Genomic DNA, 24,781 nt, shown 5'->3' on the forward strand with positions numbered 1-24,781 from the left:
TCTGGTGCCGGCTCTGTGTGTTAGCACACAGACTGTACTATATAGGCTCTGCCTCACACCTCCTAGTCCTGTCTGTCCTTGTCCCTTCCATGGTGTGGTTTGATCAATACAAGATTTGTTTATTTATTCATTCATTCATTTATCTATCTTATATCCCAGCCACTGTTTCCCCTTCCTCCTCTCCTCCCAGTCCCTCCCTGCAATCCAAGGTCTTTTTTTTTTTTTTTTTTGAGACAGAGTTTCTCTGTATTGTTTTTTAGGCTGTCCTGGAACTCGCTCCATAGACCAGGCTGGCCTCGAACTCACAGAGATCTGCTTGCCTCTGCCTCCCGAGTGCTGGGATTAAAGGCATGCGCCACCAACACCCGGCCAATCCAAGGTCTTAAGGGATGAACTGAACAAATGATCAGTTTTCCTAACTTTCTAACTTTTTTAAAGATTACGCATATTTATTTATCTGTGTGTGTGTGTTTGTGTGTGTGTGTTTGTGTGTGTGTGTGTGTGTGTGTGTGTGTGCTGGTACACATATGCCATAGTACATGTGTGAAGGTCAAAGGACATCATGTGGAGGTACTTGAAAGTGAATCCTATCAGTTATTTATTGGCCATGTCCCTCCATAGGAGGTGCAGGTGACTTTAAGAGCTTACTCAGGTGGCTGTAGAGATAATTGAGTGGCTAAGAGCACTTGGTGCTCTTACAGAGGACCCTAGTTCAGCTTCCAGCACCCAAAAGGTGCTCACACCCATCTCCCTGTCATTCTAGAGGGTCCAACATTCTCTTCTTATCTCTAAGGGCTCCAGGGATGTACATGGTGCACGTACGCACATGCAGTCAAAATGGGCATACACATAAAACAAACAAAACAAAACAAGAAGCATTTACTCAGCTATAGCAAGGGACCGCTGAGGGTGTTCGTTGTGATGAACGACGCTCTCAGTTTTCAGATTTAAGACAGGGGGAATTACAGGGCTTCTATTGGACAACCCTTTCCAGTTGAAATGGAGTTTTAGTGACCCTCAAGTATCGACTGCGAATCACAGGCTAGCCTGGGCTACAGAGTGAGGTCCTGTTTTAAAAATAAAATGAAGTGACTGTTATACTCCTACCCCCATCCCCAGGGAACAACTTATTCACAAATGCCTTTGAGGTCAACTGTCCCAAAGACTGCCTGCTTACTCAAGACCAATTCAAAAGCAAGGGAGAATAGTGTTTCTACTCCTTTTAAAGCTTGTCTTATGTGCTAGGCAGTGGTATCCCAGCACTCAGAGGGCAGAGGCATGCCAATCTCTGAATTTCAGACCTGCCTGGCTATGGAGTTCCAGGACAACCAGGACTCCACAGAGAAACCTTACCTCAAAAACACAAAACAAACAAACAAACAAAAATCTTAGGCTACACAGGGAATTCAGCTAGAGGTAGGATACTTGATTAGCATGACAGAGGCCTTGGGTGCAACCCTCAACAATACAAGGATAAAAATAAACAGTGTTTGGGGTCTTTACAAATTTAGTTCATCAGTATTTGCTCATTTTATCAACAGGAAAAAAGAGAGAACAAAACTTTCATTTTCTGTTAGTTTCTTGTGCCCACAGGGCTTCCTTCCCATCTTCACCGGGCAAATAACCCAGATAAGCAGGTTCTTCATGGCACTGTTTCTGAAGCTACATCACCTTCAGAGCAAGTCACAGAACTAGGTCACCTTTTAGGACCCAATGGCTTTATCCGCACCCTGAGCTATAAAACCCACATCCCAAAGCTGCTTCCTCATAATACAATGTCCCTTTTAGGTGTTGACACAACCTTTAGGCTCTAGCTAGGGGCCGGGCCCCTCCTACAGGGCAGTGAGACTGGTGTTTCCAAGGGCAGGGCTTCTGTCAGCTCCAGGCCTGTGGGTCAACAGGATGGGTTGGGTGAGGGGGCCCACTCTCCAAATCCCCTCTCCAATGCTCAGCCTGACAAACCGTGCACACAGACATGACAGGGGATTGTAAAAATGCACCACAGACAATGTAGCTAATGTACCAGGGTCCCCAGCAAAGGAGCCAAGGGCCAGTCAGGAAGGGATGTGACCAAGGCACCCGGAAAGGAACTGCTTTTGTGAACATTGGTTTACTTCCTCTGTTTATCCCATTCTCCAATGGGAAAGAGAGAGGGAACGACCAGGAAAAAGCAAAGCCGGGCGCTGACTATACTCCGAGAATAGCCCGTAAGCCATTCAGGCAGGATTTCTTTACAGGATGGATGAAAGAATGATGAGCCAGGCTGCCAAAATCAGCAGGGCAAGTAAGTCCTGTGTATTCAGCTCCAGAGGGGCCTGGACACAGTTCAGAAAGAGCAGAGAATCCAAAGACAGAGAGGCTGACTCTGGGTAGAACTGCCTGTCATGAAACACCAGTTAATTTATGTTTTGTAAGGTAGTGAGCAGCACCTCTGAGGGTGAAGCCAGGAGACTTTCCTGGAATCTTCTGGATCCTGTCCCTCCCGGATCTTCAAATGCCACTCTAGCCTGTACTAATAGAGAAGTCTCAAAATAAGGATGGTATTCATTCCTATTGTTAGTAGAGTGTTTTCTTAGCTTGCACAAAATAACCAGCACCACGTAAACCAAGTGTGGTAGCCTATGCCTGTAATGGTAGCACTTGAGAAGGGGAGGCAGGAAGGATCAGAAGTTCCCAGGCATCCTTGGCTATGCGAGGAATTCCAGAATACCCTGGGCTACATGAGACCTGGCTTTAACAGAGAGAGGGGAAGAGAGAGAGTGAGCAAGCAAGCACTCATGATGAAGAATAACTTTTAAAAATCGTGTGTGTGTGGTGCTCACTTCAGCAGCACATATACTAAAATTGCAAAGATACAGAGAAGATTAGTATGACCCCTGCACAAGGATGACAGGCAAATTCATGAAGAGTTCCATATTTTTATGACAGCCTTTGAAAATCCTCCATGGTAGGCTTCACCCTCCCTGGGGAGCAGAAAGGGGATGGGATAGGGGGTCGGTGGGTGGCAGGGGAGGAGGGAAGGGAGAGGGAACTGGGATTGCCATGTATAACAAGCTTGTTTCTGATTTAAATCTTTAAAAAATCACATGCGTGTGTACGTATGTGTGTGTGCACACCTCCCTATCGCTGAGATGACAACCACATACTCCAGGCTTTTGGGAGGGAAGGAGAGAGGGTGGGACGGAGGGACGAAGGGAAGGAAGGAAGGAGGGGCTGGGGCTTTCCTCAAGTTTATACAGCAGACAGTTTACTGACTGAGCTATCTCTGCAGTTCCCTAAGCAATCGTCTTAAACCATAGAGAATAAGTATTGACTTCAGAAGATGGGCTCTAAGTGTCCCCAGTCCCATTACAGCTGTCCACCTGAAGGACAAACCCAGAGAGAGAGGCCCAGCCATGAACTCACCACCACCTATGAAGCTCATTTTGAAGGGTAATAACAAGGTTAATGTCATAAAGTAAGAATGACAACATTAGTGTCTTAGTTCCTCTATTTCCTGGTCTAGTTTTCTCTCTCTTCCTTTCTTTTTCTTTTCATTCATCTATCTATCTATCTATCTATCTATCTATCTATCTATTTATTTATTGAGACAGGGTTTCTCTGTGTGGTCCTGGCTGTCCTGGAAAACCAGGCTGGCTTTGAACTCACAAAAATCCATCTGCCTCTTTTTAAAATTTTTGATTGATTGTGTGTGAGTGTGTACACGGGCACACATTCATGCGCACCCACAAAGCACAACCACGAGCAGTCAGAGGGCCACTTTCTGGAGTCCCTTCTTTCTCTTGTGCTGAATGCTTCCTGGGAATCAGGTCATCAGGGTCAGCATCTTTACATACTGAGTCATTTTACCCAAAACATAATTTTTAAATGAAATCTGACCTACATCCCCAACGGATATTTGTTGAATAAGTGGCAGAAGTTTATTTTTGTTTTATTTGTTTGTTTTGCTTTTGTTTTATTTGGAGGACACATCTCACTTTGCTGCTCAGGCTGCTCACCAGGTAACTCAGACAGGCCTCTAACTAAAGGTGATATAGACCTGCCCCAGTGCTGCTATTGAAGGCAGGGGCCGGTACAACCAACTTCAAAGCATTTAAATCCAGTGATATTTACTCCTTGAACTTCCCAAAGTGACTTCTTCTTCTTTTTTTTTTTTTTTTTTTTGTCAGCCTTTGAAATGTTTTAAAGAACTAACCAGGTATGCTGGTTCATGCCTTCATTCCAGCACTAGGGAGGCTGAGTCAGGAGACTGCCGAGAGTTTGAGGCCAACCCAGCCTACAGCATGAGAGCCTGTTAAAAAAACCACCTAAACCAAATCACTGTCTTCTTCCCTTCTCCCAAGCTCTGCGCTATGTCTCAAATATTCTTCTATAGCAAAGCCAATACAGTTAGCCTGAAAACTGATTGAAAATTGATCAAAGATACAATTTATTCAAAAACACTTCAGCAGTTTCCTGGCTCTTGTCCTCTTTTTCCAGATCAAAACCTCATGTATGTTGTTCTGCTTGTCCCTCCCTCCCTCCCTCCCTCCCTCCCTCCCTTCCTTTCTTTCCAAATAACAAAAGCTACTAGAGCCATGGCAATGTGGTGATATTCCAAAGGAACCCTGAGCCATTATCATCAGCCATATAGATATTTTATAAGGCTTTTCCATCATCTTCTAGAAACAGCTTTGAAATTAAATCAAAGCATGCCTTGATGAAATGACAAAGAACCAGTGAGGTAGCTACCTTACCTAAAACAAAGCAAAATTCAGGCTTGGTTAGCATCAAAAATTTTTTCCCTGTGTCCCCTATCCCTTCTCTCTCCAGGAATGTCAAGAATTTGAATTCCTTGTTCTTAAGGTGAAAGGGCATTAACACAAACGGTCTTAGGTCTTACGAAGAGAAGTAAGATGGGGAGCCAACCTGACAATAAAATCTCCCAGGTTCAGCATGACCTCTTTCCTTGGTGCTTCAGACACTGTTGGAAAACAGTACTGACTGGGACTCTCATCATCAATCAGGAGGCAGGCAGCTCTCCACCTCCTTGTCAATTCTCTTGCTCTTTTATTTCAACACTCAGCTTTAGACTTAAAATGGTTGCTAAAAAAGCAGGGCGCTCAACAGATTCTGTGTGTGCCAGAGTTGCACATTGTCAGCAGGGCAAAGGGAATACAGCTGCTTTGAAAGGGGTCATTCATGAGGAGGGGACATTCTGAACAGCTCTCCACCGTGGGGTTACTCAGTAGTAGCTAAGGCAGGTGGGAATGATCTGAGGAGCGGCCCAGCTGGCTTGCTGTGTCAAACAGGAATCCACCCATAGGCTGACTCTCACCTGGAAAGCTCAGGGGGGTAGTTGGCCCACTTCTTTAAAATTTTCTCCTGGAGGTACCCAAGGAAAGCAGGCTGTTCACAGGCTGACCCCTGAAACTGCCTGCCCAGGGCTACATTTCTCTAAAGAACAGCAGAACTCAAAACCCCATTCAAGGACTGGATATCACCCTGCTGGTACTCACATGGTCTCCTGGTGAATAACCAACATGTTTGCTTTGGGATGCTTAAAGAAAAAACAACTCTGAAATCAGCTAGTACTACCACATTCTTTAAGAGCTTGGCCATCACTTTGATACAATGTTACTTTGTTTTAAAATATTTTAACTTTATTATTATTTTTATAGTATTATTCCAACAGACTGTTTAAAGGCAGTGATCACTAATACAGAACACACAGGGGCTAACAGTCAGCCAGGTTGCTCTCAGGACAAGGCCTGCGGTGGCCAGGTCTCTGACATGCACGTGGGTAGCCAGTACACTGCTACCTTCATAGCTTAGGCTGCAAGGAGTGACGGAAAAGACAGGTACCATTGGGCCCGTGGAAGCTATTTAATAAATATCATCAAAAACAATAGAAGGAAAAATAAACCCTCCAGAGTACATCCACCTTAGGTCAACTGAAAGCAAGCTATTTTATTCAATCGAAAATCCAGGAAAAAGGAAAATGTTAAAACCAAAAAAAAAAAAAAAAAAAAGCAGTTCTTAACGCTAGCAGTAAATAAATTTATACAACAATTCAGTCTGTATAATATGATGAGATAAATCTACATCTTTTCTTATTTTGGTGCTTCAGAATTATACATACAAACAACAATTACAGGGACTGGTTCACAGAGCATGGAGGCCTAGACATGACATTCTTAAATCCTCACCGGCAATTGGTGAGACTTCTCACTGATTGCCCAGATCCAAAATTTCCTTTGCAAAGGCTCACAGCCTGGAACAAATGATTTGCCTACAACATTTTTTTTCTTGAATTTTTTCTTTTCTTTTTTTTTTCATTTCTTTTTTTTCCTTTTTCTCTCTCTCTCTCTTTTTAAATGCATCAAACAACTAAAGGGAAACAAAACTGACAGTGTGCCCATTTGGACATCAAGACTTAGTTTCTTCTGTATCTCCCTCCATACTTTATTTCCCTATATTCCTTAAAATTCTTGGCGTCCTTCATGCCTTTCTTACAGCTATCCAGGTACAATAAAGTCTTCCTCAAATGTACAGTATTTCTTACAATATAAGTTATATGCAATGTTCAGCAATATTTCTTTTCACAGCACTAGAGACCCTGTTAAATAGGGAATATGAGTCTGAATGGCTTATTCACAAATGGGATCCGGATTCAGTGGTTGGAACACAGACACCACCGGGAGCTCCTTTGAAAAAGAAGCAAACGTTTTGCTTTCTGCCTTCAAAAACACAGATCTGTGGCTTTGGGGCTTCATGATACTGCTCCTGCAAAAACGCAAGTAGAAGGGGTCAGAGGGATTCTTTGTGGACTTGGAAACTCCTCGTGCATGTGGAGCAGGGTTCTCCCTCTCTACCCCATGGCGGTGACCATGCTGGATGGATGGTGAGGTCCAAAGGAGAGGCCAGAGGGTGGATGCATGGGCGTCGGTGTGGTCAGCATATGGCTGGAGTGGCTGAACGGGGAGATGTGACTCAAGGATGACATGTGTCTGGAGAGGGCAGCTGGGTTGAAGGAGCTGCTCTTGGGGAAGTCCTCCAGCGCGTCATGCACCTTTTTGCACTTTTTGGATTTGCTAGACATCTTCCGGTTTCGGGTCTGGATGCCTTCCTTCTTCATAGTCAGGGGTCTGTTAATCTAAACAAAGATCAATTTTTTTTTTTTTTACTTTTTTGCTGCCTTTGAAATGGTACAGGCTTTTGCACAGTGGCATGGGGCCCTGCCCCAGGCCAGGGATGTTTCTGTGTTAGTCCCACTTGCTCCTTCCTGTTTTTCCAGGGACCCAGGTACTATAGTGCTCCTGTAAGGGACTTCCGACTCAGCTGCCTTGGCTGTCAAAGGCCAGAGGTGCCAAGCACAACTCAACTAAGCTCATCATAATTCAACTGGGCATGTTCACGGCCCACCTAGGAGAAGTATTACATCTGACAACTTAAAATACAATAACCTGCCTTACTTCTTTAAGATTTCTTAAGATATTTCATGAGAAGACAGGATTCAAGGCACTTTCCAGGGGGAATACACCATTTTGTTTACTTCTTTGATGAATCTAATCTGATACTTGCCACATAGAGCCAGCATGCACGGGGTGGTGCGGGTGTTGAGTCAAGCCTGCAGGGCTGAAATCTACCTTTCATGGAAACTAGGGCTCCTTTACCTCACTGCAAAGGTCTGGCTGCCACTCTTCCACCTGGCTTTTTCACAATGGCATGTGCTAGAAAACCTTCCTCTGGAATGTGTGTGTTCTGAGACTTTTGGAGGGAGGAATGACTGTTCAGGGGACAGAACCCAGGGCCTCCTCACCCTGCTAGGACCTACTCGCACAGTCCTGGAGCCTATCCGAAAGCAGTGGGCTCTTCCAAAGGATAACCCTGTGTCTACATCACGCAACAACAATCAGTGATTGGCAGCTGCTGCCGCCCCTAGCCTGCCTCTGCATTTTGAACAGGACAAGCTACTAAAACCAAGCAATCAACCCAAAGTCCTTTGATAGCATGGAAGGAAACTGGCAGTCAAAATTGAAAACCAAGAATGCGTCAGATAGAGATGCAAGACCCTACTCTGAAGATTACTAGACTTGCAGGACATGATGGCATATACCTAGAATGCAGGGTTGGGAGGGTTAGGAGTTCCAGGCTAACCTGAGCTACTAGCAAGATGCCGCTGAGATAAAGAGACCATCCTCTTGGTTAAGTGATTAAGTGTCCTTTTAAAAGGGGGACACAGACTCAAGGATAGGACTTTACAAAGCTAACAGAGACAAGTTGATGTCAACAGCACACCTCTGCCACAATGAACCAGCTGCATATCTAGCCATGTTCCCAGGCATGCAACCAAGAATCTTGACAAGAGGGAACCAGGGCCCGTTGCTGCCTGCCATGCTAAGGGCAAACAGCCCCGGCTACCAGGCTTCTAAACTGTGGATAAAAAGACGGCCTTGGCACAAGTCTTTGCACTTCTCGGCTCCTGAGGCTGGAAATGACAGTGAGGAAGGAAAGACCCAACTAGCCAAGAAGGACCAAGTAAGACCATGGCTTCCTGGTGCTGGCAGGTCACCTGAGAGAAATATCAGGCCCCACACTGGAGCCTCAGACCTTATTTACCCCTATGGCAGGAAGATGGGGTGAGTAGTCAAAGTCAGTGCCAGAAAACTGTCTCGGGGCTCCTTCAGGTTGTCAGGAAGATAAAGGTGCCGCCCACAGAGATGACAGGTATCCACTCCCACGTCAGACCTTCCCTAAGATAATGTCTAGAGACACCACTGTGTATACCAATCGCTAGATGTGCACAGCCAGATATCTAAATATAATATCTAGTTACACCAATAGCTACATGGCCACAGATAGCTAGTCACAACACACCTAGATACGCTGATGCCGAGATAGGTAATCATCTAAACACCTAGATAAGAAGACAGAAGCCCGTGGCGTACATGTGCAGACACAGCATGGGCAGAAGAAATTACACGACAAGAAAATGGTCGTAGATGATTATCTTATTGTTCAACACACCGAAGTTGCCTTCTTTGATGAACCCATACTAAGCCAAAAGGCAGAAAAAGAAAAAAAATGCACATTTAAGATGAGAAAATTCTCCCCCCTCACCTTAAGCTTATAACTGCAGCACTTAGGGTCTGAGGCAGGGGGACTGCTGGGTCCAGGAAGGGATAAGAGGAGTGAGCAATAGGGAAAAAGTCAACAGGTTGAGTATGACTCAGCGATACCACACTTCCCTCACATGCATAAAGCTGTGGGTCCATCCCTAGTAGCATGGGGAAGAAATCATTATTCAAAAATATGCACACATATACTTCTGTGAGAAAGCAGCTTCACCACAGCTCATCACTACTATTTTAAAAATTAGAGGTAGCTGGTTTCCCATAATTCTATAACTCATGACAGCTCCTGGAGATCTTGCGGCCCTGTAAGGTCAGATTGAGAACTTCCCAAGTCCTCTTCACTCCTGACACCCCGACTTCCATGGGAGGTCTCTGACACCCTGAAAGCAGACCTGACTTCTACTTCATTAGTTATGTTACCTTGCATACCCTAGGTACGTGCCTTTCTGAGTCATAACTCCTTCAAGTACAACTGAAATAAAGTCTTTGCCCTATATACATCACAGGGCTGTCTGAGGCTTACATGTCGTCAAGTAACACGGACATTCTTAGAGAGCTGGAAACTGTAGCTCAGAAAATAACCACACAGGCTGTGGGGATGCCTGGAGAGCTAATAAATGCTGATGTTCCAGTCCCCACCAGATCACAATCACAAATGTTTCTAACTGCTCTGCCCCATATTTGAAAGCAGGACTTGGTTTAGTTGCTGATAAATCTGCATGTACCATGGCCCCAGGAGTGGGGGAACAGCAGCAGATTCTACTTAGGAAGGAAAGCTCCGGTTTCCTTATACTGGGCAACACCGAGGGGACTGTGTCAAGAGGTGTTGCGTTTAGACTCTTATGGAATCTCAAGAACTTTATCTCAGCGAGAGACAGAGAAACAGTGAGACAGAGACACACACACACACACAGAGAGAGAGAGAGAGAGAGAGAGAGAGAGAGAGAGAGAGAGAGACAGAGACAGAGACAGAGACAGAGACAGAGAGAAAGGGGGAGGGAGGGAAGTTTCCCCTTTTGTTCTGAGGTATTCCAAGATAAAGTGAGTTACTGCAAGAAGAGCCCCCAAGCAAAAATTCCTGCTTCTTCCTCATTCCTCCCAGACTCAGCCAAAGGCAAAAGAAACCAGGAAAATATGCAAAGTTGAAGAACAGAAGAGAGATGAGAATTCTTTTTTGGTAGTGGTGGGGAGCTTGGTATTAACTATATATACATTTGAGTCTGTTTTCTGCTATGTAGTGAGTTCAAGGTCAGTCTAGGTACTATAAAACCCTGTCTCAAAACAAACAAACAAACAAACAAAAGGTTGGGGGTAGATCCAGCTAGACTCTGTAGACTGGCAATTGTAATTCTGCTAATGAGGTCCAGAAGGAAGAAGAAACCATTTCCTTTCTCTAGTTCCAACCTCACTTCTCGCCTCAGTGGTCTATATGTAAAGCTGGTTGGGACAAGGCCATCCAGTGAAATCTTCAGACATTTCAGTTCGTGTTTGTCACACAGAGCATCATTTGAAGTTCACAGTACAGGAACAATCAAGGCTTTCTTCTCACCAGTAACCAAAACTTTCCTCAGCACCTCATATGTATCTTTTCCCTTCCCCCTGCAAGGGAGGTGCTCCTTGGTCCCATGCCCTTGTAAGGGATCGTGGACACAGAACTGGCGATTGCCTGGCTTGTTTTGTTTTTTGGACACACAGTCTCTTTATGGAGCCTGCTGTCAGAGCATTCACCATGTAGACAGGCTGGCCTGGAACTTACAACCATCTACCTGCATTTGTCTCCCAAGCACCAGGATTAAAGGCGTGCTGCTCCACCTGACCTGGCTTTAGAACTGATGATTTTTCTGTTTTCCAAGAAGATTTTTTCCCCCTTAAAACCCACACGGGTCCATGATATTTGGACATAGAAACTTTCCAAAACATACTAAGTGGGTAGTGGGAAGCATTCTTCTCCACTTTTTTGTTGTTGTTTTGAGGCAGGATCTTGCTATGTCACCTTGGTTGACCTAGTACTAGCTATGTAGGCCATGATGGCTTCCAACCCATGATAGGTAGGTAGTTCTAAGTGACAAGGTTATGGGTGTGTTACCAAACCTGAGCTCCTTCTCAGTCTAACCCTTCTATCTCAGCCCAGATGTTTTCAAAACAGCCACATGTGGTGACACTCATCTGTAATCCTAGCACTCTGTAAGATGTAATAGGAAGACCAGGAGTCAAAGGCCAGCCCCCTCTACATGTTCAAAGCTAGCCTGGGCTATATAAAACACATGTCTCAGAAAACCAAGAATTAAAAATAATAAAGTCAGTCCTACTGTGTTGATTTCTGAACAAATTGCTTAGCTCCAAAGCTTAAAACCCACCAGGAATCTGGACGCTAGTGCTGTTTCAGCAGTATGTTTTGGTCAGAATCCCCACCACCCTGGCTGGGTCCAGTCCCACTTACATTGTGCAGCTTGTAGTAGAGCCCACAGGCATTGCAGACCGGGTCCCCATTAGCGTTCCTCCTCCAGAGGGTGGTGGTGGTGGTCTGACAGTTCGCACAGGATGTCCCTGCTCTCCTTGCTGCTGACTGGGGGTGGGGAGAGAGGAGAGGATGAAATCAGAACAAATAGTAAATGTGTTAGTGGAGCTTCAGAGACAGGCATGGAAGCAAAAAAAAAAAAAAAAGATTGAAATCAAAACTAGCAAGTGGGCCACATGAAAGTCATAAAGATCCCAGGTCGTCCTGGAGAAGAAAGATGCAGCCAATCCAGTGTTTAGGAGTTAGGTTCAGCAGGCAACCTGAGTGAGGAACTGGAGAGAAGCAGGGTGCCTTGGAATATTACCCTCCTCCCTCCGTCCCCATGAAGTGCACCACAGAGTTCATTTTTAAGGTGACAATTTCCAATTAGCCAGGCTAATTTTGGAACCAAGCTCTTAGTCATTTCCATTCATCATTCCCAGGCCCACAAGAGTTCTTTTTCAAGAAAGACTACCAAACATATTAATCTCTAAGTCAGCTGCTGGATGTCAGGGCACACTAACAGCAAAATGAAAGCAAACCTGAGCTCGGGAACCCGTGCTAGACTCCCTAACTCAGGAAATGTTGGATTAACTGGGCAGAATGGGGGTAGAAATCTAGACCCCTGGGGGCAGGAGGATCACTGCGAGCTGGAGATACATGATAGAAGGAAGCAAATGAGAATAAAGTAAGCTAACATAGCCTGACGAAACTCAATACTTTGTATGCTAAACTAAGAATTGAATTTACATACAGATGTATAAAGACAGATATTTTAAAGACTACAAAATAGAAAAAACACAGGGCGCCATGATTTAGGAAGAGGACATCCTGAGTCCAGACCCTGCCTAGTCGCCTTGTAGCCATCTCACACATCTGATAAAGACCAGACTTGGCAGGTCCCTTGCCACTCCCAAGACAGCCAGCCTCAACAGCTTTAGGTAGGCAGACATCATGTAATGAGACAATCAATATATATAATATAATCTGTAGTAGGAATCCTGGGCCCACCTGGCTCTAATCTCACGCCTCCTGCGTGAGATTCAGTATTTCCTATTTGCTGTTCTCTTGGGGAGCACGGAGGAGTCATAGGCCAAAAGTCAGCCTCATCTTGAATTTTAATTCCTTGCTTATGTAGGCATGGTGGTTCACTCACAACTGTAACTCCTGCACTTGAAAACTTGTAAGACTGCCACCAACTTAAGGCCAGCCTGGTCTACACAAGAAGTTTCAGGGAGATCCTGTCTCAAAATTAAATTTAAATGCCCTTAGTTCTGCTTTCTTTTTTTAACAGAGAGATTTCTTCTACCTTTTATGAATTTAAACTTATCAGGCAGCTTTTCTATGCACATTTTTTAAATGAAAAATTCAAGTTAAAACTGGTGTAAGAAAATGGAACTGTGGGCCATGAAGATGATTCACAGGTAAGAACACTCACAACCAAGGCTGACTGGATCCCTACAACCTATGTGGTAGAAGGAAAGAACCAACTCCTACAAGATGTACTTAAATGTGCGCGTGCACGCGCGCGCGCGCGCGCGCACACACACACACACACACACACACACACACACTAAATAGAGCTGTCATTTCTAAAGCATTCTTCCTCACCTTGAAAAGAAAATGATAGCTCAAAACTGAGTCTAGATCCTGAGCTCAAAATTAACAGTAAAGAATAGAAGAAAAAACATGCAAGTAACATCAAGAAACTTCTGGTATGGAAGCTGGGATTCAGCTCAGTGGAAAGGCTGTTAACATAGCAGAAGGCTCCTGGTTGGATTCCTAGCCCCCTCCTCCCCCAAAAAAGACAAGAAAAGCAAGAAAGAAGGAAGCAGGGGGAAACAGAGGGGCAAAGGACGAAGGAAAGAGAAAGGAAAGAAAGAAGGAAACGAGAGTCTTCTGTGATTTTTTTAAGAACGCGAAACTAAGCCAGGCGTTGGTGGCGCACGCCTTTAATCCCAGCACTCAGGAGGCAGAGGCAGGCGGATCTCTGTGAGTTCGAGACCAGCCTGGTCTACAGAGTGAGTTCCAGGACAGCCTCCAAAGCCACAGAGAAACCCTGTCTTGAAAAACCAAGAAAAAAAAAAAAAAAAAAAAAGAACGCAAAACTAAAATCTACAATGTCCCTGGCTTTATTCTCTATCAATATTGCACCAAGCACAGAGATGCAGCAAACACTCCAAGCCGTCTTTGGAAACCAGGGGTAATTTTTAATTCAGCAGACAGACTCCCTTCCTTTTAAAGTCCCTAGGTTGTCCCACAGATCTGCCCCCATGGGCTTTAAATAGCTCAGACTATTTTTTTTCTTTCAGGGATTGTTAAGGAAGTAAAATAAAAACCAGCCCTTGTCTACCACCGTGAAGAAGGTGCTGCTTTCTCGCTATCCATTCTGAAACTAAGTCATCAAGGCCCAAGAGCGTTGGTGCTGACTGGAGCCTTTGGCCACCTGCCTTTATGAAATGTGATCACTGAATATTTAAATAACTTAGTTCCCCTCATGTGCTCTCTGGAAGAAAGTCCTACTGAAAACCAATGCCTAATGATTTGTGACAATTATGTTACATGTGATTATTATCACCGCCCTATGTTACTTCAGAAGAAACATTCAGATCAAGTCCAACAGTGTCCAATCAAGCAACCAGGTCTCCCAGTTCAATAACTTTGAATGAATAATGCAAATATAAGGCCAATTAATACAATGAGTGCTCTAAAGAAAGAATTTCATACATATATAAATAACCTTTTATAGTAGATTGTAAAGATCAAAAATACACGTGTGCCAGATACATCTCTGAAAAGACAGTTTATACAAACTTACAGAACTGCCCAGAACCATACTCCTAGACTCCGTGGCCCAGGCATCAACAAGTCCTTCAATAAAGCAACTTGCTCAACCCGTTCTAGTTGTAAGTCAGAAAATTCTGGAATACTAGTAGGCAGGAAAGCTATAGATCTAGCTTATACCCATACCCTGGAGAAGCTAGCTACATGATGGGCTAAGTCAGTCATCAGTGAGTCTCAAATCTGTGAGACAAACCCAGCAAGCTGTAAAGGCTGAGCCAAAGTGAAAAGACATGATACATAAGAAAGAAAAAATATAGCTCTAATGTCCTGAACATACATAAGCCCAGGTGTCAAAACCCCAGCACAAAGGCGAGAGAAGGAAAGAAAAGAGAACAAGGTTCTAGGTATTTAGAAGTAGAATGTATCTAAAGGGGGAGGGAGCAAAGCTGGCTCAGAGGGTAAAGGGGCTTGCCAGCAAGTCCGATAACCTGAGTTCAATCCCCAGTTGTGGGAGAGCACTGACTCTTCCTGCATACTATCTGCTGACTTCCACATGCACGCAGTACCACGCAACGTACACACAAAAGTAAATGAAAAGAAAATGCCTGTCTCGTGTTTCATCTGAATTGTAATGGGATTGAAAATATCAACACAGACAGCTTAAATAGGGACAGCCTATGGACTCTAGAGTTAAAAGCAATTATTACTCAGAGTTCCACAGACTTCTCATGAAAGGTGAGTGGAGGCAAAGTCATACAAAGTAGAGCCCTCCCTGTGTTCTCTGTCAGACAGAAGGAAATGGCAGATAAATTCTACCTCATCCATCAAAACCCTATGAGACTTCAGATCATTATAACTTTTTGTCTTTACAATTTAAAAACTGTAACTGTACCATGATCTAGTTCAATAAAAAGTTTTGTTGCTTTTTTTTTTTTTTTTTTTTTTTTTGCTTTTTTTCACTGAGGCTGGGTTCTGGATGATTCACAGCATTCTTTTGTGGTGTGATCACACTCATTCTGAGCTAACACCTCCAGCATTTTTTTTTTAGTGCTTCTTGTTCTGATCCGTCTAAACATCTTGATGTTTAAGTTGGAGAAGCTGAGTTGTTGTTTATGAGTTATCTCTAGAACTCAGATATCCGGCAGCTTTTTCCTAGGAAGTTAGCTCTGCACATAAGAGAAAGGGGAAAAAAAAAAGAACCCAAACTGCATGAGAAGTGTGTGTGGTGATGGGGGGGGCGGTGTTGAGACAGTTGGAGACAGGCGTAAAGATCAGATAGAATGAAGCCTCGAGATCTAAGATTGAAAAAAAACTAAAGTCGTGTGAGCACTTCCACCCCTAGAAAGTTTTCCTTTTTCTAAAGAGGATGTAAAGGTGTTAAACTGCACTGCTGTCTAGCAGGGAAGACAGATGACGTTTTAAGGAAGCAATAGTGGGGGTCTCATCTGTTCTGTTTCTGCTCTATTCCCTGCCCCCCCATAGAGTCTGCATGGAGAAAGTCTTCCCTTCCACTTGGTGAGATTCAACATTTTGATATTGCCTGTGGGTAGTTGGCCCCTGCCAACAACTCTTATTGTCTTATATAAAATCGCCGTTCAATCTGGCCCAAGGTTTCAGAGTCAAGTTTACAAACAAGCGCCTCCTGTTTGTTTTTTTTATACATGGTTTCTCAGGTATTCCTAATAACCAAAAAGCTCAGGAAATAAAAGAAAGTGTCTATGATGAGAACCAGAAAATATCGCCCTATGGGTAGTTGCTAAAATATGTACATACACACACACACACACACACACACACACACACACACATATATATATAAAACCAAAGGCTAGATAAGCCCATGAGTCAAGACGGGAATCACAAAACTTCCTCAGAAATCACCTGTACAAAGTCCTCAAAGTCTCAGATCAAGAAGCAGAAGAATACCAAGGGCCGAGTCTGAAATTCAGTTAATTCAGTATCAATCCCATGGCCCAGGCCACCTTCAAACTCTACATGTGGTGGAGGCTAGCCTTGAACTACTGATCATGTGTCTCCACCTTCTAAATTCTGGGATTACAGGAGTGCACTGTCACACCATTGAAGTCTATCGGTCTTAAAGTGGTTCATTCACAGCCCTGGACCTAGAGCTGTTTCCTCAGAACCTTCTACTACTTCCAGGGTATGTTCTAAATGGTTCCTGGGATAGTTCATCCCCACGTTAAGGTTCTGTCTGTGACACAGCAATTACTGAGTGTCCTAACATTGCTAAGTCTATTTTACTGGGAAATACGTTTCAGGTGTAAGAACCAATAAGCTAGTATCCTTATAATAATTAAGAAGTGACTTAAACATGAAAGACAAAAGTAGTTTTTTTTTCTGTGTCTAATTTGAAAAAAAAAAGGAGGAAAAGGGAAAGGGGGAGTGGGGTGGGGGGGAGAAAAGGTAAAAAGGAGAGAGGGAAGAAAGGAGAGAAAATTGTCATAATCAAACTGATGTGGCTCTAAGCTGTCCTGCCAATTTCCTGCAGAAAGCCATCCTGCCCAGAGACAGCATGGAAAACACAAAACAGTAAGATGAGTTCCATTCTCCCAAGAACTTACCAGCCTTCGCTTGGGCTTGATAAGGGGCCGGTTCTGTCCATTCATTTTATGGTACAGTCCGCAGGCGTTGCAAAGGTAGTGCCCAGTACCATCTCGCCGCCACAGAGGGGTGGAGGTTGCCCCACAGTTCACACACTCCCTGCCTTCTGGAAACAAGAGCACAGATAAGTCACTTATGGAAGGAAAGCATACAAAAAGGAGCTAACATTTAGAATTATGAGGAAGGGTCTGCGAAATCCCTCAGTGAGTAAAGGCGCTTGCTGCCAAACCTGAATACCATCCCTGAGACCCACATGGTGTAAGGAGACAGCCAACACCGAGAAGTAGTTTTATATCCTCCATATATGTACACACACACACACACACACACACACACACACAATGAAATTAAAAGGGAAAATAAAACAAAAGCATTTCCAAAGTTATTTGGGCAGGGGAATAGTTCACCCATCTTCAGAGTTATGACTCTGTGTCTGACACAAGTCTTCCTGTTACAAACAGACGTCAGGTGAGTAAAGAGTAGCAGAACCTTGACTTTGACACATCCCACTTGGTGAGGAACACAGAGCCAAAAGGAAGGAGGGAGACTTAAAGCATTCCCCTAAGAGGACTCGGAGTGTGGAACAGTCAGTGTACAAAGCAAAAGACTTCTTTCATTTTCCTCAGAAGGAAAAGTAAATGAAGCAAGGAACGGTGACCCAGTTGGTCACCGGGCTGTCTACATAGATTGGCTCAATAATGGAGATTAGGATGGGGAGAAAGGAAAGATTAATCGATGGCTAGATAGATAAACAGATAATAGATGGATGTGTAGATTGATCAATTGGCTGATTGATTGAGTAGCTAGAACTTCACATTTTTTACTTCCAATAAAACTGTAAGTGCCCCTAGTCGCAAAGTCATCAATTAAGGCCCAGCAGGACTGACTCAAACTTATTTTCAGAGCCTCCCCTCCAGAAAATACCACATTTCCTGCAGGTTTCCAGTGCTATTAGAAGGATTGAAGTTAGACTCTGGCCCCAGCCTGACCAGCCAAGGACTGATGGGAGAAAATACAGTACAAGCCTTGAGTCAGGAGACCTGCAAGAGGAGAAAAGCCGGAGGAAAGAACAGAAGGGATAGAATGAAAGTCAGATACAGATTGGGAGAAGAATTAGTTAAGGAGGTCCACTCATTAACTGAGGCCCAACTGCAGTTTCTCTTTTTCTAAAACCACAAATAAACAAACAGAAAACCAGTCCATCCAGGTTTGTTCACTCCCAGAACCAGGGCTGAATCAGGACAGGGACCCAACTCCCAGAAAGTTCCTCAGTAGAAATGGATCCCCAGGAAGTGGACAAAGAGACTTCTTTTTACCTTCTGGAAGGGAGAAAGAGCCTTTCTAGAAGGACCTCTTCCATTTTGGGGAGTGTGGAGAAATACTCTGGTGTTCTTAGTTCCTCCGACACCTTGAGGAGGAAGTGGAAGGCCCAATCCCCTACAAAAACAGGCAACTCAACTTGGCCATCACAGCGGTGGGTCAAGGTAGTAGGAGGAATACACTCAAGGTGAAGAACAGCCCCAAAGTTTTCCTTGAGGGGACTGAAACTATAGCATGATACGATAGTAGAGTATTTGCCTAGCATGTAGAAGGCACTGGATTTGCTCCTCAGCACTTAAAAGGGGGACCCCTTTGTCTTGAAAGATTAATCAATGGCAAAGGAAGTAAAGGAAGAAACTCCAGAAGAGCCATTTGAAGTCCCGCTTCCCAGGAAATGAACAAAGTCTACCTTGGTAGACAGAAGATCTAATGATTTTTGGAAAGCTCCACTTCAAAACCAAAGGAACAAGGGGTGTTCACACCTGTGGGCTTGTCACCTTCTCAAGGGATAAATTCTTACAAATTACCATCGTCACAATTTGACTCCAATTCTCTCTAGCAGTGGCCAGAAAACATTAGAAATATCGTTTACACCTTCACCATTACTCAGGGGCTGTGTGTAAACTTGCTATTTCAAAAATTATTTAAGCAATTTTTTTCATCCAGATTACAAAACAGCTCTTAGCGTAGGGTCTATAGAGAACTCTACCTTGCTGTCCTAGAATCCCTGGGATTAGATATAAAAACTCATACATCTAGTCAAAGGTACTTTGGTAGGAACTCGATTAACTTTTCCTGATTCCTCAAAGGTCCTAGAGTGTGTCATACTCAAATGATTTTCACGTGGGTCCAAACTCTGATGGGATATGACCAGTGGATGTAGAGAAGCTGAAGGGATGACTGGGTGGGTAAGGAGGTACCCGCTGTAGAGCCATGGCCAGGAGGCCTTGCTGTTTTGGCTTCCCAAGTGTCTACAACTTCCACAGCTCGAATGCTGGGAGACAGTCTGGGCCCTAGCCCAGCCAAGGCCTGCTTTCTACCCTGTCTGTGCATTTAGGTCCCCTTCCCTGCAGAAGCACTGAGCAGAAAGGCATAGCAAAACTTGCTGCTTACACATTGCCTGCACCAGGCACAGCAGAAAGATAGCAAGTTGCTGCCCTGAGCAGGGTGAATGCCTAGGCACCCTGGCTGGCGCTGAGGGGATCTCCCAGCCTGTGGCCAGGCTGATTTCCTTTCCTTTGTCAGGTAGGAGGGAGACAACTTCCTTTTCAGAGGGTCCTGAAAGCAGAAAGCACCACGATGGTTGCTCTCAGGCAGAGCCCTGCACGCTGCAGACATTTTCTGTCTTGATTCACTCCACAAGTTTCTACTGCCTTGCCTTGCGTGGGCTTTTCTCTTTTCATTTCTCCCTGCCTCTACTGCGACTTCAGCACACAGCCAATTTTCCTAATGGAGGGCCCCGCTCTCCTGCTTTCTGTCTTCCTCTTGCCTCTCCCCGTCTGCTGTCTGCTGTGAGCTGCCAGGCAGACACCTCTCTTAGGTGACAAGAACCACAGAGCGGTGAGGCCTCTTGACATTCAACAGCCATTTTCAAATGCCCCTTGGGTTTCGGACTGAAACTCTGAGCCTGGGCTGTGTAGGAGCAGAAGGCGGGTCAGCTATTTTTCTCAGGAGAGTGGAAGGAGGTACCCACATCCAAAAAGTGATCAGGGAAACTGAGAAAAATGACCCTTTGGGGAAAAATAAAAGCAACAGCAGCAGCTTTGTCTTTTGTTCACAAAGATAGATCCCAGACCGAAAGCAAAGACATCAAGAAAGCAATGCAAGCACTGACCACAGCCTCAACCGTTTCTCCAAAGCACAGCAACAGCCCTGATCTGCATCTCTTTTCTGTCTCGCCCAATAAATGCATCTGCAAAGAGGAAAGAGAAAGGAATGGGGGGACAGGGTGAAGAGGGAAGAGAAGGGAAGGGGAGGGGGGATGCGAAGAGAAAAGGGGGAAGGGAAATAAACCTAAGAGAATACCTGCTACAAGAATTCCCACTAGTCCACCCTCTGCATTCTGAGAGCTTCTAGAAACTTCCCTCTACACTCCAAAAGTCCCATGTCCTTTGCAGACCAGGTATGCCACTCTTGGTTTTTATGACTGTGAGAAACGGGTAAGAAGGAGGAAGTAAAAAGTCAAATTTCACTCCTTCACCAAAATAAATAAATAAATAAAGTACAGACACAGGTATTCCTGGCTCTGGTTTAGAGAAAACCTAGTACTGTCCTGTTTCTCCCCACCCCCACCCCACACACACAAGCTTAAGGAAAGAGATGAGAGAAAGATCAGGCCAAGAACAGAAAGTGTGCAAGCCTAAGGAGATGGAACAGAAGCATGGAAATGAGGGCACAGAAATAAAGTCTTCTGGAAAGTCAGAGTCCCCCCCTCCCCACAGCCACCACATCAGCCTCAGACCCGGCGCTTTCCTGACCTCAGAGCCCCACCAGAACTGAGAATTTTTGTTTTGCTTTGTTTTTAAACCCCATTGCAACCTCAAAACACACAGCCTTCGTTCCTTGACTTCAGCCCTCCAGAAGCACGGATTGGAGGCTACCAGTCCTTTTCTCTCTCTAGGCCAGCGCCTCCACTCCCCACAAGCCCCGTTCTTGCCCAGGCACCTTAGCAGACCACATTTACTCCCTCTCAGCTCTCTCTCTTCCTCTAGCTTTCTTTTTGACTCTAGCAACGAGCCTACCTCCTTCTCCCTCCTGCCTACTTTCATGTACTGAACAAGCAGGTCTGAGTTTTTCTGTCAGCCTAACCGCATCCGGACTCTATTAAAGTTCCTGGCCCAGGATAAACAATGCAACTGTCGCGTGCAGCCGTCTGAAAATAATTGGATTAGCTAAAACATATCAACTAAATAGAGACAGTCCTGCTCAGGCAGTCAGAGTGAATGTCACCCTGGGAAAAAAAGAAAAAAGAAAGGAAGAAAGAGAGAAAGGAAAACCCTGAAAATGATCTCCTGGTCACTGGGCTCGCTGCACCCTCCTCCCTCTGAGGTCTTCCAAACCTAAGCGTGGTCTGAAGACTGCTCAACCAGCCCTTTACAGACAACTGATTCTTTTTTTTTAATCATTGCTTTTTTTTTTAATGCAATCTGTTTAGTTGGAATGACCCACTCTGAAATGAGCACAACTTAGCAGACGTAAGAGCCTTCACAAAATCCTTTCTAAAACTACACTTCAGTCTGATCACTCTCCTTTGACTGAAATGCTCCGAGTAGCCACAGACTGAGAATGAACTGGTCTTATTTCTAAAGCAAAGAAAAATTCTGCCTGCGTATGCTTTCCCTGAATGACCTCGATAGAATAAACCTCTCAGGGTGCTGGAAAACACAGTTTGCTTTTGAGGGAAAGGGAAGCCACAGAGGAAGCAGAAGCATTCACCTGCAGAGTCTTTTTCAGCCTTTCTGTCTACCAGACCTGGCTTCCAACCAACTCCAGGAATTGGAGGCCCTGTTCACCCTGAATACTCCAAAATCCACTGTAGGCAAGGGAACTATGCAAGGGACAATTGATGTTCCTTTAGCTCTGCACCCCACTAGGAACCACCTCCGGCCCTCAGAAGTTCAACTAAGAGTCCTTTTTCCATGCGAAGCCTGCGGATTTTACAAAGTGCCTACCTCCTTCCCAAGTGACAGAGTCACACGCTTTATTTATATGTGTCTCTATAAAGGACAGTCCTTGGCTATAGCCCCAGTGACCCTCTCTGAGGGAAGGGAAGAGGAACAGTCCGACTGACAGGGGCCAAAGGGGTCATAGGAGGGACCTGTGTTTGTTTAGGTTGGAGGAGGTTTCGTTTTAGCTTTAAACACTACAGATTTATTCTTGGGGCCTTCCATTTGGTCTTGGAAACTAAAGGTTGGCGGTAGAATCCAGAAGTCCCTCAGCAGGCAGGAGGAAAGGGCATCCATTTGTTTGTGTCTTTTTCCTTTCCCAGCTCACTGGGATGGGGGGGGGGAGGCTCAAGCAGCTCACACTTCCCCTCTGCAGCCTAAGTCAATAGGAGCTAAGACACATTGTTCCCAGGCTGGAAGAATAGAAGAAAACAGAAAACAGATCTCCGAAGAACTGGGGGGTACCTGCAGGCCTCCCAGAAACCCCCATTTTTTCTCTTTCTTTTTTCTTTTTTTTTTTTTTTCTTTTTCTTTTTTGAGGGAAGGAAGGAAGGCCCCCTTTTGCCTTGACCTGGATGTAGAGGAAGTAGGAGGGAGCAAAAGAGAGATTCCCAAGGGTGGAGGCGGCGCTTACCTGTGCTGGATCTCGCCTTGGGCCTCGACTTACACCCGAACCCCGTAGGGGATCCTCCCAGCAGGCTGCTAGGCGGGAAGAGTCCGGAGCTGTACTCGGGCACGTAGGGCGGATAGGTGGTGATGGGGTGATGGGCTGAGGACGAGGCCCCTCCCAGGGTGGTCATGCTGCCTCGGGAGTGGGATGTCTCCAGCTTCATGCTCTCAGGCAGCGGCACCTGATACTTGAGGCACTCTTTCTCATCTTGCCTGGCAGAGCCGGCCGATCCCGGGGTGGACAGCGACGGGTCTGGGGAGACATCCTTCGGAGGGGTGGGCGGAAAGGTGAAGAGATGCGGACTGGAGTGGCCTGCGGCCAGAGAAGAAGATGAGGCCGGAGGGTAGACGGACAGCGGCCCCGGGGAGCCGTGGTGGATGGATGTCTTGGAGAAGGGACTGAGGTTCCAGGGCGAGGCGGTGTGGTGGCTGCTCAGGGCTTTGCCGCCATCCAGCCAGGGCAGGGATCCATGCAGCAGAGGGGGGCGGCACACCTGGCTCCCTGCGACGCCAGCGGTAGCAGGGGAACAGGAGAGAAAAAGAGAACCGCATTGAGAGCTGCCCTCAGACACACCTGGAAATTCTACCCCGAGTGCCCCCAACCTCCCAGTCAGCAAACCTCCAGGCCCAACCGTGAAAGAACTCAAGACTACTCTAATCTCCGTGGTTCCAAGAGTACCCGGCCCACACGCCTCGACGTGGAAGCAGACCCTGTCCACACCCATCAAATCTAAAACGAAAGGCCTGCTCCGAATACTCCAGAGGAGTTGCAAGGACGTGGAGAAAGGTTCCATGGCTTATTTGTCCTGTCCAAATACACACTAAACCAGATTTCCTGGGATCTCTCTCTAGAACCTGCCTTGATTTATTGGTTTCTTTCAATGGCCCTGATTCTCCCTCCGCAGACTTAATCCCAAGCAGGCTGATAAGAGTCAGTGTGAATGATGGGGCCTGAAGGATGGAGTGGACTACTCCACTCCTCAACCCTAGGGAGAGGCCCAGCTCCCAACACCTAATGCAAGGAAGGCACGGTGCATTTCAAAGTTAATTTCAGAGAAGTTTAATGCCTGCTTAGGACTGGCAAAGCTGGTTCCCAAGGCCTGCAATGGAAATCTGTAAGGAAGTTTTCAATGTCCAAGCCCTTGAAGGATTTTCCTTCCTCACCCTTCTCAATCTTATAGGAAAAGAAAAGAAAACAAGCCCCTTGGCCCGGGAGACTTCCTATTCACTAGGGCAGTATGTGAATTTTCACCTGAGACACAAAATTCCAGTTTATGTGCTCATTTTAAACCAAGGGTGACTCACTCATATACAGAGTGCGGCCTTTGCTGAAAATACACAATTTTAAGGCGTTCCCGAGTTATCCACATCCATACTCTCTGATAGGGGAATCTTTAAACTGCAAGTGCAAATCTGCACTCTTATTGATCTCTCAATTCAGTATGCTTCCCCATTTGACATTCTTGTCAACCTTTAAGAGCAATACTGAAACTAAAATTTTAAGTGAGAGGAAGGGGAGGGGAGTCAAGAGAGACAGAGAATTCTCTTGAACGCCAAGGGTTAAGGTTCTTTTTATGCAGGAAGTAGTATAGTAAATAACATCAGGTCTGATCTACCTCATTTCCACTTAACTGCTTATCTGCACACAACCAGAGCAAAGAGCACCCCATCCGCAGAAATGACTGTTTAAACCCCGGAGGCTCTAAGGCGGAGGACGCCTGCGGCCAGAGGGTCTATGAGCAGGGAGACCTGAGCAGACCTAGCTGACTGAGAAAGCCTCACATCTTCTGTCCTTCAGATTTTTTGCTCTGAGCACAAATTTACAGCTGAGGGGTGTTAAGGGTCCCCTGTTCCAACCACATAAGGCTGGGTTTCTTCCTTTCTTTTTCCTTTTTAAAAACCTCAGAACTCCCCTAAACTTCTCAAAGTGAATGATTTGGGGGAGGCAACTGGAAAGGCTCCTACTTAAAAAGAAACTTTGATGTGTATCCTACTTCTCCGAGGAGCCTATAGGAAGTACTGTAGGCCGAGGAGAAAATAAGGCCAGGGTTGCTGGCATTAAACAACCTAAAAGTAAAGAAGTAGGAAAATTCTGTGTAATCGGGAGT

At 45.3% G+C, this 24,781-nt stretch overlaps 1 protein-coding gene and 1 non-coding gene across 4 annotated transcripts in view; one reads left to right on the top strand and one right to left on the bottom strand.

The window, feature by feature from the left end:
- The first annotated feature begins 2,814 nt into the window (after positions 1-2,814).
- LOC121143828 lies at positions 2,815-2,921 on the top strand. Its single transcript, XR_005881144.1, has one exon. It is a non-coding gene; the product is annotated as a U6 spliceosomal RNA (small nuclear RNA).
- A 2,699-nt stretch (positions 2,922-5,620) lies between these two features.
- The window catches only part of Gata3 (GATA binding protein 3), a 30,024-nt gene continuing 10,863 nt past the window's right edge, over positions 5,621-24,781 (bottom strand). For 2 of the 3 annotated variants that reach the window (XM_040755530.1, XM_013114620.3), the window contains exons 3-6: positions 22,639-23,175; positions 16,980-17,125; positions 11,557-11,682; positions 5,621-7,135 (exon numbers count right to left, since the gene is read on the bottom strand). In XM_040755530.1, coding sequence (XP_040611464.1) covers positions 6,851-7,135; positions 11,557-11,682; positions 16,980-17,125; positions 22,639-23,175 — 1,094 coding nt within the window. In that variant the 3' untranslated portion in view covers positions 5,621-6,850. The remainder of the gene's footprint in view (positions 7,136-11,556; positions 11,683-16,979; positions 17,126-22,638; positions 23,176-24,781) is intronic. The other variant, XM_013114621.3, reaches the window with a different exon arrangement.

Source organism: Mesocricetus auratus, unplaced genomic scaffold (assembly GCF_017639785.1).
Source record: "Mesocricetus auratus isolate SY011 unplaced genomic scaffold, BCM_Maur_2.0 Super-Scaffold_100013, whole genome shotgun sequence".
NCBI lineage: Eukaryota > Metazoa > Chordata > Mammalia > Rodentia > Cricetidae > Mesocricetus > Mesocricetus auratus.